This window comes from Macadamia integrifolia, chromosome 6 (assembly GCF_013358625.1).
Source record: "Macadamia integrifolia cultivar HAES 741 chromosome 6, SCU_Mint_v3, whole genome shotgun sequence".
NCBI classification, from domain to species: domain Eukaryota; kingdom Viridiplantae; phylum Streptophyta; class Magnoliopsida; order Proteales; family Proteaceae; genus Macadamia; species Macadamia integrifolia.
The window spans coordinates 3661235-3674756 of NC_056562.1; the positions used below are offsets into that span (position 1 = coordinate 3661235).

The 13522-nt window shown below is 36.2% G+C and overlaps 1 protein-coding gene across 1 annotated transcript in view; it reads right to left on the reverse strand.

Moving 5' to 3' along the window:
- Nucleotides 1–5847: 5847 nt before the first annotated feature.
- LOC122081750 overlaps nucleotides 5848–13522 on the reverse strand; it is a 19265-nt gene continuing 11590 nt past the window's right edge. Inside the window, exon 2 of the mRNA XM_042648990.1 lies at nucleotides 5848–6710. Within this exon, the coding sequence (XP_042504924.1) occupies nucleotides 6048–6677 (630 nt within the window). The 5' untranslated portion in view covers nucleotides 6678–6710 and the 3' untranslated portion in view covers nucleotides 5848–6047. The remainder of the gene's footprint in view (nucleotides 6711–13522) is intronic.

The following is a 13522-nucleotide window of genomic DNA, read 5'->3' on the forward strand; positions in this document are numbered from 1 at the left end:
AGAGAAGAAAAAAAAAAAGGAAAGAAAAAAAAAAAAGGGAGAAATAAAGATTATCCAAATCTTCTCTCTCCTCCACATCATCACCAAAATATTGTCCAAATCACATAAAGCAAGAAGAAAATCGTCCCTTGGAGGGAGAAAAAGAAGAGAAATAAATTAGAAAAAAAGGAAAGAAAATAAACAAAAAAATTATAGGAAATTTCTCCAAGTTTATTTCTCTCTTCTCTCTCCTCCATCTTAGCACTTTTGGACTCAAAAGATCTTACTATCAATTGTGGGTTTCTCTCTTTTAGGAAAGAGAAATTTGTTACCCTACCTCCCCATTCCCTATAAATACAACTCATGTAAGAGGAGGAGAGACAATTCATTCTTCTTCTAGTTTTCTTTAGTTGCTCTCTCTCTTCCTCTCTCACTCTTTGGTTTTAGTTCTTCTCTATTTTTGCTTTAATCACTTTTGTAATAGTTTTTTTTTTATTTCAATTAATGCAAGTACTCTTTTATTCTTATTCAGTTCTTTTTATGTTTATGATTTATGCAATTGAGTTGTAATTTTTTAAGTTATAGTTCTAGGCTTAGATCTAGGTGACAAGATCACGAGCCGTGGAGCAATTTTTTTTTCAAGTTCAATCATTGATTCAAGTAAGTAGGCTCCTTCAATAGTCTTCTCTCCCCCCTCTCATTCCCTCTTCTGACTATCCTTTCTTTCTTAATTTAGGATTTTTATTTTCAGTCATTACATTATGGTTATCCCTTTCCCCCAAGGTTCATGGCTAGTGTATGTGTTGGCTTTGCCCCTCCTAGCCATTGAACCATCAATTTATTGATTTTATTTTAATTGTCTCCCTTTCCCTAAACCCAAGTAGAGAAACCCTTGTAAGAGTGACTCTCTGGTCGAGTAGGGAAGCTCATATTATGATGCATCCCTCAAGCTAAGTAGAGAAACCTACTTGTGAGTCTCTTTCTAGCTTTATCCCCTTTCTTTTACTTTATTTTTATTTCATCATTTTTTTTCTTTTATTTATTTTTTATTTTTTAATTGCGTGGGTTGTTTATTTTCAGTTATTTATTTATTTAATTTTAATTGCATAGCTTGCGTCTTTAAATTCTTAGATGACGAATGGTTATGACGTTATTTTAGATACATATGTTTAAGACGGTAATTAGAATCAGATCACAACCATTAATCAGTTCATTTTGCATTATTAAAAGAAATAAAAAATAAAGTGGTTGCTCTCCCTGCATTCGACCTGTAGCTACACTGATCCGTACGCTTGTGATTACATTTTAAATCATAAGAAATATGACCTAAATACTAAGCTCCAATGGAGACGCCACTATGAGAATATAGTGCAGATCACACCATCTGCCTTCCATCTCATACTTACTTGGGAGAGGATGTAGAGATGAAATCAGATTATGAATCATATTTCCAATTTCTAGGTTCACATGAATTTCAAAACAATCCCACTCAAACATCTATATATATTTGAATCCAATTTGTATTGTATCGTACATTCAGATGATGACTTTTTTATATATCAACATCAAAACGTATTTGTATTAATTTTGAATGTATATTTACACATGGGTTGTACTATATGTTTAGATCAAAGCACAACGCATGAACTTTTATTCAATGGCCTGGATTTAATGATTCTAATATGACAGATCCTTCCAATCCTATTGGCTAAGGAAAACTTTTGCCTATATTTAACACAACAGATCCATCACAACTAAAAACATTGCCTACAAGAAAAATCATCTGATCGTGTTAAAATTTTCACCTAATTATCACTTTGAAGTAAGATTTACCTAACGGTGGGTAGTGATCTTGGAGATATTACCTTCATAGACTATATATGGAAGGGTGATTTGATAGGGTAAGATAATAGTGTCTCTATAGGTGACATATCAAATTCAATTCATTTTTTTTTCCCACAATAACATCCTCATAATAAATAACATATTTCTAAGAGAATCCTTAAATAGATAAAACAACCAGCCTTTCTAGACCCTTTGTGTCAACCATCACACCAGTTCTTCATCAACCATTCACACCTCTACTGTTTGGCTCCCTTTTGTCAGCGTTGGTTGCAAATTTTGCTTGATGTTTCTAGCCTTTAAACACAACGGGCGTGGAAAGACTATATTGCTTAATGGTGATAATCGATTCGATTTAAGTGTAAACAGTTCGATGTAAGAATTTTTAAGTGAAGCCAAATCCGAATAGCTTAACAAACGATTTCAAATATTGAAATCAAAATCATTTATAAACAGTTTCTTAGGGTTTCTAATTTTTTATTCAAAGGCTTCTTTACCTTTAAATATTTTATTGAGATGGATGAAAACTTAACATTGAATCGAATTATTTATTATTATATGTTTCTTTTAAATAGTTATTTAATGTAAATTTTTTTTTTTTATTGAAATGTATGTAAATTTAACATTGAATGACTTCAACTTACCATGTATATGTTAATCGGTTTATTAGTTTACTTAACTTATTTATCAACAGTTTAAACAGTTCAATTTGGTCTAAACCGTTTAACTAAACAATATCATTTTCGAGACAAAATCGAATCATTTATTAAAAGGTTTCATGATTTTGGTTTGGTTTCCACATCCTTAGACTGCTGCCCTAGTGCTAAAAAATGATCCCACACGAACTCCCATTAGTTTATGCGCTATCATGTACTTGCACTAGCAGAGGAGCATTCTCTTACCCATTTTATATTTATTTACTATTTATGAATAATTGATTACGATAACATATTACGAGTTATAAACATATTATTGATTGAATCTTTCATTCTCCACACATCATTCTATATGATTTCTAGGAGTGGTATGAATGAATTTCTTGATTCATAATTTTCAAGGCCGGCTAGTTAATCATTCTCAAATAATTCAAAATTTGCCTATCTTACAATAGTAGATTATCATCATAGACAATAAGATTTTACTCATATAAGACATATTTGGTTGAAATAGTGATAGTATTTCATTGACAAAAAATTGATTAATTAACACCAAAGCCACACTAATTAGACTAATAAGATAGTGGGACCCAAAGGAAGTGGTTAACCTCTGAGGTATATGCTGATTGCAAATGGTCATGTTCCCTTTTTGAATTTGACCCAAAAATTATTATTTTGCCTAACATAAACAAGATAAGCTTGTCTGTGTTCAGATTAGCTGCCACATGGAGAGATCAGCGATCATGTGGCTTAAAAGTTGACCAGCCGCCTAGAAGATCTTGCTCTTTCTTTTTTAAAATATTTGTTATTAGTTTTCTCAAAGCTTTATTTAATTGGAAGGTATTGTAGCCACGTTATTTTATGTATGCTTGACCAGGTGGAAACATCTAATCCATTAAGGGAGAGGCCAAATTTTATAACCTTTTTAGAACTTTAGCAGTTTTTTTTTTTTTTTTTTTTAATCATAGTTAAGGGGGGTTTTAATTTGGTGTGAAAAATTGTCTGTAGCCGCTGCACCGATTTAATGAGTATTTGGTAGTTAGAAGTCCCTTGAGTTGCATGCCTAGATGCTCTCAGTTGTCCGATACTCATTGCACCCCACCGCTCGTTACAGAAGATGTGAACTCTTTAATTTGAGACAATGGTAGATTAAACTCATTAGCCTTAAAACTGACAAAAAGTAAAGGATAAAGTTTTCCGACGTTGAGGTTCGTCATCCCATCCTAGAGTTTACAAACCCTTATGGGATTTTAGAATTTCCCATTCATCGTGGGTACAAGAAAACCCTATCCGAGAGCGTGGCCTATGCCAGCACTCATATGTGTCTATCTCCCTCCTCCTCATATGAAAAGACATCTCTTACCCTTTATTTTGGTGAGGAGAGAGAGATAGACATTGGAAACACTGATGTAGGTCGCACTCCCGAACAAAGAACGATTTCGCCAAAAAAAAAAAAAAAAAATACCAATCAAATCCGATCGAACCAACTGTTTGGCACCCCTAGGCCGTACCCTAGTTATTAAATTCTCCGAATTATTCTTGAATAATTTGGCCAAACAGAATTTTACCGAATTTTACAAATAATTCGGTCCGAATCCGAATCAAATAAAAAATTATCGAATTTTATAGACTTTTTTAAAATTCACTAATAATTCGACCAAACCGAATTTTATCCGGATTATAACCAATTTTTTTCCGATGTAATTTTTTTTTTTTTTTTTATCTTGAACAAGTCCACAAGCCTTTAAAAAACAGTGTAATTATTATGCATTCATTATCCTAATGTTACTTTTCTTCTTTTTTTTAACAAAAACTGACAAATTTTATCTTTCCTAAGATAATCTCTCACACTACTACAGAGAGAAAAAAATAAAAAATTTCTCTCACCTCATTTTGGTTTGCCTAAGTCTTACAGTCGTTATTCTCTCTCTAGTTTTTAAGGTGAACATGCATGATGGGTGAAGTGGGTCTAGCTAAATTTGTGTTCAATCCCCCCTTTCAGTCTCTCTTTCTCTAATTCAGTTATTTGAGTAATAGGAAATGAGTTTAGAAAAAAAAATAAAAAGAGCTAAATCTAATATTTTTATCTTTAAAATTTAAATTTTTAATTTTTATATCATTTGTATGCTATGTACATATGATAATTGATAGATAATATGAAACAAGTATTACAAATATTAAAAATAACATCCAAATTTTTTATCTTCGCTTTTTTAACCGATATTTTGATCGAATCGTTGAATTAATGAAACAAATTAATCCGAATAATACTTCATCGAATAATTCCCGAATCTAAATTTAATAATTATGGGCCGTACCTACAAACACAAGGCTATGATCAATAATCCCAATAACCATTTTGTGGTGGTTGGTCTGGTCTGGTGTTAGACCAACCAACCTACAATGTAGTGTTTATTGAGCTTGGTACCAGTAGCAAGGTGACAAGGGGAAAAGTCATATTTCTGAAGCTCTCTACTGATAACCTTACCTAGAGACCTGTGGGATGTCTGGTCCCACACATCGAGGGCTCTTGATTAAAGTAATGAATATTAAATTGGCGCAGAAAGTACGAGTGGACCTTGGATTATGGGTGGACCATTGGGATTTGTCCAAATCAAGCGCCCTCGTGTGCACACACTTCTCATCATCGTTATCACTAACTCCCACTTTTCCCCAATATTAGAACTTTCTTCCTTCTTCAGAATCTCTTAACCATTCACTCTATTAAGTGAGGCCCACTTAATCTCCCCCCTAATGTACAACATCTACCTAGGAACGTCGGATTGGAATCCATTTTTGTCCACCAATTCAATAGTCATTAGATGGTGACACATATGATGGTCTGTATCAATCTGGACCCCATGAGCTTTAGCTTCACAATACCAATCAAGAGTTTTTGTGTTGCAGGTGGGACCCATTAGCTTAATCCAACTTGACAAGTTAACAACCTATTTAGGCCACTCTAGCCCGTAAGTTGCAATTCTGGGTCCCAGCTAATTTATGCAACCAACCCCCACCGTTCATCTGCTTTGGGGTTGTGGAGTCCTAAAATGAGGATTTGTGTCATAATGGATTCTTGTCATGCAAGGTAAACTGTTCAGTGGATTCCAATCCAACGTTAAAAAGCGAGCCTTCACGTGAGATCTATTTTATTATTATTCCATTTTTATACTCTACTCTTCCCTAGAATGTCTGCTTATAGCTTTAATTAGATTAACGGCCTAACTAATAACATTGCTTAGATTTCACACCAGCCTTGAGCCTTAGATACTCTGTTCTCTACTCTCTTCTCTCTCTTCTCTACTCTCTTCTCTCTCTTCTGTCTCTCTCTAGAAGGGCGTTTAGCAGGAGATGAAGATGAAGAAACGAGTGAAGACTGAAGAACAATACATTGATGATGATGAATCAGTTTTCAGAAACGTTTACAAAGTACGGAATTTCTCTTCTTCGAAACTTTAACTTCAATCATATTTAAGAACTATTTATGATACCCAAAAAAAAAATTCTATACTGAAATAGAGAGAGACTGAAGGGTAGAGATGTATCTTTTTAGATTCTTGAATATCTAGATCAACCTCTGTACAAAGGAGACATTTCTTGAACGACTTTAGTTGTCTTCGGTTGCCGGAAAACCTTCATCGGACTCGGAAAGTACCAACTCCTCCCTTTCAATTTGCTATCGCCGCCTGCAGGTTCAGAGAAAGAAGAAATTGTTGGATTTACAGAAACTCCTACCGATTTCGACCTCCTCATCTTCACCTGTTCCGGCTGCGGTTTCTCTTCCTTTTCTTCCTCTGATTTCTTCGTCTTCCTCGAAGAAGACTTAAACACAGACCACAATGATGATCTGCCACGACTCAGGTCAGGAGTTGGTGCTACGGCGTCTTTATCGGAAGGTCTCCGTCGGATGAAGTTGAAGCTGTTGGATCTGGAACGTTGGAAGGCAGGCTCACTGTTGATTAGATTTGAAACGCGTCCGACGGCTCCGATCCCAGCTCTAAACTTTGGATTATCTATAGAGGAGTGAGAGAAGGAAGAGGACGATGAGGAAGAAGAAGAAGTACAGCACGCGCAAGGGCGCACGTTAGCACAGTTGGGGCAGAGTTGGAGGAGACGGTCTCTGAGACAAAGAGGGCAAACTCCGGTGGTTCGTCGCTTCGACGGATGCTTTTGACATTTCCATATCTCTTCTTCGTCCATTGCGGAATACAAATTTTCACTCTCTCTCTCTCTCTCCTCTGCCTCTGCTACCGCTACTGTTCTACTCCGTTCCTTCGTCTTCTTCGTCTTCTGAGCTTCCGCTCTGATTCACTCTTGTGTTTGTTTCTTGGAGTCCTCCATACCTTTGTTATCGATTACAGGGTTTTTGGGTTTCGCGTTAAATAGTCAATCTGGCGAGGATTAACCATGGTTAAGAGAATAGGTTAAGACGGTTAGAGACTTAGAGTGGAGCGGAACCGGAACGGTGCGTGTGCCGTTTGGATTCTTTCAGACTGCCATTGACCAGAATGCCATTGATAGTCAAGTTTTTTAACAAAAATGCCACTACCGTTACTTTGTCGCTAATTATTGGCAACGGGGTGGGGAGGCCGGGCCGGCGCGACCAAAGGCTTGAGGGATGCTCCCTACTCCTTGTCAATATCTGGACAAGGACAGGTCATAAAAATGGACGGTGGAGATCATCAGATCGTGGCTATGCAACCCAGGTGTTGTGGTTGAGAGTTGTCCCAGCTATGGCGGCATACCAATTGCCAAAGTTCCCGGGAAATGGAAGAGTAAGATTTTTTTTTTTCTGGAAAAAATCCATTAACTTAAAAAACCTTTTTTTTTTTTTTTTAGAAAAAAAAAAATAATGAGATAAGCAATATGCTCAAATAAGAATATGATATCGTCAGATTGTTGAAACATATGAACAAAAAAGACATTTATAAACATCAAGAAATAAGATATGGTTCTCAAAGGCCATGAGTAGGTGTTACAGTCCACCATCATGTTACGCATCTCCCTTTAGTCATTTCACATTTCAGATTTCAGATATCATCTAATCCTTATTGTTGGTTAATTTAAGATCGTAGCAAAGACTTTGGGCTTCCACGTCAATGCTTCTTCTTGTCACACATGTAATCTCAAACACTAAAACAAAAGAGTCATAGAAAAACATGCTCTAAGTCCAACCTATGATATTGTTAGAAAAATTAGAAATTCCAAGCATAATAAAATAAAAAGAAAATGTTGGATATATCGTCAGTATATTTAAATGTGTGTCTATGTTTTTTCTTATTCTAGTGCTCTCATTGATCGACCCACTAACTCTAGAAAAATCGATAATATACCTAACCTCTTCCCAATAAAAAAATACAAGAAGAACAAAGGTTGTTGAATACATGGCATGCCAATTGTCAAATTCTCTTACAAAGGAGATGAGAAAGGTAAAGACGGAAAGTTTCCTTAAAGGCTGATGCTTGGTAATTGGGTGGCCTTCGTGGATTTAGACAAGCCAAGGGCATGGATGATAGGATCATGGATATGCTATTAATGAAGCCTCATGGCTACATCGAATCACCTTGGAAGGGTTGGGCTTGGAGGATTTATGTCTCCTCCTGGCATTTATTAGTGCTATATATATTGGTACAATATGTTTTGGAGGACATCAGGCACATTTATTACATGGGCCTTCGGGAGCATCAGATTTCCGTACTTTTTCGGTAGGACATGGATTTCTCTAATAGTGTATGAAATTAAGACTGTGTTTGGATGCCCAAAAATAATAATAACACGAAAGAAAAGGGAAAAATTTTTAGGTTTGGTTGACATAGAAAATAAGAGAAAATAAAATTTTCTCGATGTTTAGTTGAAATAGAAAAATAAAGAAGAAATTACACTCCCCTCCCCTGTGTGGTTTAGGTATTACACAATCTTCTCTTGCGAAGTTTGTAATTACAAATTCTTTCCTTCTAAGTTGTAGAATATATCAATCGTACTCTGACTGTGAGTGAGAAACAGTTAAGTGAAGAATCATGTGTTACAAAATTGCTTTAAATCCCAAAACACCCTTGATCCAATGGAGTTAACCTATTTGCCCTCAACCCTTATTCTCATCTTCTTTCTTGATAAACCATCAACCGATTGGGAGAGTTAGGGTTTTTGAACTTGCGATTGATGATTCTAAAATATGAAATTGGAGAGAGTTATGGAGGTATGCAATCAATTCCGCATCATCCCCTAATGACTCCCTCCACTAATTCTGTGATTTAAGAGTGGAAGCAACATCCGAGGCCCAACCGTTGGTGTTATTTTATTTAATCTGAGTTGTGGAGGAATTATATTCTGTTGGTTTTGCTGATTATATGTTGTTACTGGCGGGATCTAATTCACAAAACAAAACCACCAAATTGAACCCTTTTTAAAGGGCCTGTTTGTTCATCTCGAGCTCTGTTGAATCAAGGAATCTGTTCAGTTGATCCTTTCCATCTTTTAGGGTATCAAAGGAACCCTTAGAGAGTCATTCGACCAGAGATTTAGGGTAATCAGAACATCTAATCTTTTGTGATCGAAATTCTCCTAAATCAGGTTTAAGTTCCAGGTTTTACTGTTTTTATCCTTGAGTTAAATCTGGTTGCCGATCCCAATCTCTATCTGGCTCCTTAAACAATCAATCAATAGGTATAGGGTGGTTCGAATTTCCTCTTGGAAAATCTCCATGGTATCGCGTCTTCATGAGCAACACACGGCCCACGGCCACAAGCACCAACCTTCCAAATCCGAGCTAATATCCAATGCCAAGGTGATCGCAGATGCGGCAAAAGTTGGGCTTCACCATGAGACGAACAAGATTGACAAAGGGAAGGTGGCCGGAGTCGCCGCCGATCTAATGGATGCCGCCTCATATTACAGCAATTTAGAAGAAAAGGGAGTCAGGAAGTACGTGGAGGGAGTAATATTTAGACAAAGGGGAAGGGATAAAAAAGATATTTAACATCCGATTCTAACAGTGTTAACACCATAGGGTACATTTGTAATTACAAACTTTGCAAGGGGTCAGAGTGTAATAGATGAAACATACAGGGGAGGGGAGTGTAATTTTCTCAAAAAAAAGTAAAATAGAAATTTGAGGAATGTATTGGTTGAAGACTATTAAAACCCAAGGCATTCACTTATTAACTCATCTATTGGATTGAAGCCAAAAAAATATCAAAGAATTTTTAGGAGTGAAAATATATAGCTCCATAACCTTTGGATAATGTCTCAGAATTCCTGAGTATTTATTCTAATAGGTGATTGTTGGATGGTACGAGTCGTAAACTCGGGCGTCCTAAGTTCGACTCCCACTAGGCACACCTTAGGCCACTCACAGGGAGGTATTTAGTGCTCTTCACTGTTTTCAGTGAAAGTTGAATGGTTCTCATTCAACCCCGGTATGACCTGGTCCATTCGATTGTGGGGTTAGTATAGGCCCACGGAACTAGTCAAGCTGAAGGCTTGGACACCCGTCGTTAGCCAAAAAAAAAAAAAAAAGGGTGATTGTTGGATACCAAGTTTCTTTCAAAAAATTACATCAACAGCCAATCAAATACATATGAACAAAAGTAGGGGTGTCAATTATGAGCCTGCACTGGTAGGCCCGACATGTTTACGACCCGACTTGGATCGGCCAGTTTAATAAACGTGTCAATTCAAGCCTGACACGTTTATTAAACGGGCGTTTACAGTGCAAGTAGCTAGATCGTCGAGCACCGGACCAAACTGACACGTTTATATGCCTGGCTTGAACCGACTCTTTGTAGCCCGACCTAGCCCGACCCCTTTAATACTCCATAAAATTCATATTTTGCCACTACTAGTAAGAAATGAATTAAGCTTTCTTACCCTTTGCTTTGTAATAGGATTTTATTTAATTAAGCTTTATTTTGTGAGTTGTAAATGTCATAATCTGTTATATTTCTTTGTAAGAACAACCATAATCTCATGTCATTTCTTTTTTTTATTAAAGATTTACCTCACATATTTTTAGGCATTCAATCCACTTAAGAAAAGAATTTTAGGGTAGGCACGTTTAAAGCCCGTTTAGACTTAAATATGTCCGTAGCCCTGTTAAGGCCCATTTAAGAAAGCTCGATTAAAGACCGACACCGATTGACCCGATTATAAACCGTACCATGTCCACCAAAACTAGGCCCGTTTACTTCAACGGGCGTTCATGGTGCAAGACTTCCAAGTGATCAAGCTCGATTAAGCCTGACTGAGACCGGCCCAGCCTGACTAGTTGACACCCCTAAACAAAAGCAAAGATTTTGTCGACTAGACTATTTTAAACTTCTAATTTTGTGGTGTTAAGAGCTTTGTTCAACACGAGCTTTGTTCAACACTTATAAGTGAAGGACCAAGTTGATGTTAATCTCAAGTGAGGTTGCTCCATTTTGAGGACTTCATGCGGTTAACAAATAATAATAATCTATTGGAGCAAAACCTCTACAATAGGTCTCACACCGCATCCTATCCTCTCTTAATTCTCTCATTGGACCTTTCCCATCAATGGATAGGATCCTTACACTCATTTTCTAAAACATTCATCCATGTCACTTATATAGCCAATGAAGAGTATCTCTAGAGAATAAAAATAGTTAGGAAATAATTTTATGAATGCCTAAATATATATGTACATGTCAACAAATCCATCATTATTTGATGTTATAATATTATATACATATAAAGTGTACACTAGAGGACTCCCTAGGCCGCACCGCCAAACCCTCATTTAGTTCCCCAAAACAAAACCCCTCATTTGGTGTTGGCTTCTCCAAGTGGAGAGACTAGATTTTCCCATATGAGGGCTTGAGCCCTTAGGTTCAACCATACCTTTGGACTTCTGAGTTTTTCAGGGCTCCAACCTGAAACTGTTGGAATTTCCAAAAAAATACCATTTGGGCCCCAAGAACTTAATTTTATATTTCCTACTACTTTTTCATATGTATTTTCTATAATTTGCACCTAGATTAGCAATATGTAGTTAATACGTGCATTTGCACATCCAGGATAGGGTTTCTAGCTTAATCAGGTCTCATTAGCATGACAATATGTGCTAAGTAATTACAATTTATACCATTGTCGAGCTATATTAAAATTATAAGCTTATAGTTGTGCTTCCAAACCATCCTTAGCATGTTTGGACGATGCCGGTTTATTTGAAAAATACCCTGCTATTAAGATGCCAAATTTTAGTGAGAATCCAAAAGACACCAAGTGTCATCAGACCCAATTCATTTCAAAATTAGTGTCGGTTAAGTTTGTCTCGAATTCTTGACCCGTTTTGAAGATTGACCCGATCCAACATATTTTGGTGGCAACCCGAATGAAAAATTTCGTGAGATCTGTGATGGAAGCAGAGGAGTTTTTTGGAGCTAGGGTTTCAGGGCGAGTTTTTTTCTTGCCGCTGCTAGAGTGTAATTTCTCTTCTGCATATTGAATCATCTTCTTTTTTGCCCGAGGACGTAGCACACCATCCTAGTGTGTGAACCTCGTTAAATCTCTGTGTCGTACAGATCTATTGTTTCTTTATCATTCGTGTTTCTTAGTGTTTGATCTTACAGTGTCCAAATCCATGATGTGGTCTAACCCTAAAGAATCTTCTTAGTCAAACCTTCCTAGCACATAAGTTTGAGCTTATCAAGAAATCTGGAACAATTATATTCCTTACCCTACAAGATTTAATTCCCTCCCCTCCCACCTCTCAAGGGGAGACATTTATGAGTCAGAGACCTTGACATGGGTGGTAAATCCAAACGACACCTAACAACATTTATGTCATTACCCCTCTTGTTTTTACCAATGAAACAATAAAGAAAACTCGTAGGGGATCAGAGCTAAACCAACAAGGTGTAAGAAGAATCCTTTTCTCATCCATTTATCCACCTGAGGAATTCTCTCATTATCAACCATGAGAATAGAGAGGGGGGGGGGTCTAAACCTCGTCAGCAATCTACAGTATCCACATACACTAGCACTCCACCACGATTGATTTGTTATATTATTGCTACGTCCATGGACCAAACATAAAAACCAATTTCTTTTTTTTTTTTTTTTTTTTTTTGTTATGAAATAAGAAGAAATACAATTAAGGAGAGAAATAATAACATCGTCTGTAGGGTTACAAATAGATATACTAGATTTCCTAGACATAAAAACCTACTTAGGAAAACAAAAGGTTGCACTAGAAGTAAACAGCCTAGTAGTTTCAATTTCACCCACTAAAATATATAAAAGGAAAACAAATGCTTGACCTATACAGATTGCATGATTTACAAATGTTGTGTTTTGTAGTCATTCAGTTTCAGAAACGACGTTTCGTGTTAAAAATAGAATTTTCAGTTTTTGTGTCAAAATGCCGTTTTAAAACAAAAAAACTAATGTTTAGTGAACCTATTTGAGGAAGGATTACCGTAGTTGTTTACTTTTTTGTATTTTGGAACAAAATCAAAATGATGGAACAAGGTTTTGTTGTTCCATCATTTTGCGTTTCTAGTGTTTTTTTCCCTTTTTTGTTCCAAAAAACACGAAAAACACCAAGTTGACACCAAATGCTTTGTTTCGTTTTTTCATTCCCATAGAATAAAAAAACGTCAAAAACATTGCCTTAATCAAGCCTCATCCAAGCTACTTGGTTCATTATTATAAATCCTCTTTTCCATTCCAATTTTTTTATTTCCAAAAATTTTGTAATTTCATTGCCACTATCATTTTTTTTATGATAACTTCGACCCAAGTTAATTCTGGTTTTCCACTTGTCCTTTGAACACCGTCAACTTGCTCCCCATATTACTCCTTATGCATTCACAAAATTTGTTGCCTTCAAGCATCTTAACTCCACCTCTAACTATCACAGATAACACAGACTCTTGTGACCACAATTTAGAATCAACCCATTCCGACCTAACAAAGTTTTTACTGGAGAAATATAATTATTCAACATACTTTGTGAAAAATATTAAACTGGTTTTACTTAGAAGGATTCTACAACCTCATTTGGAGTGGAATCACCCAAACATGGA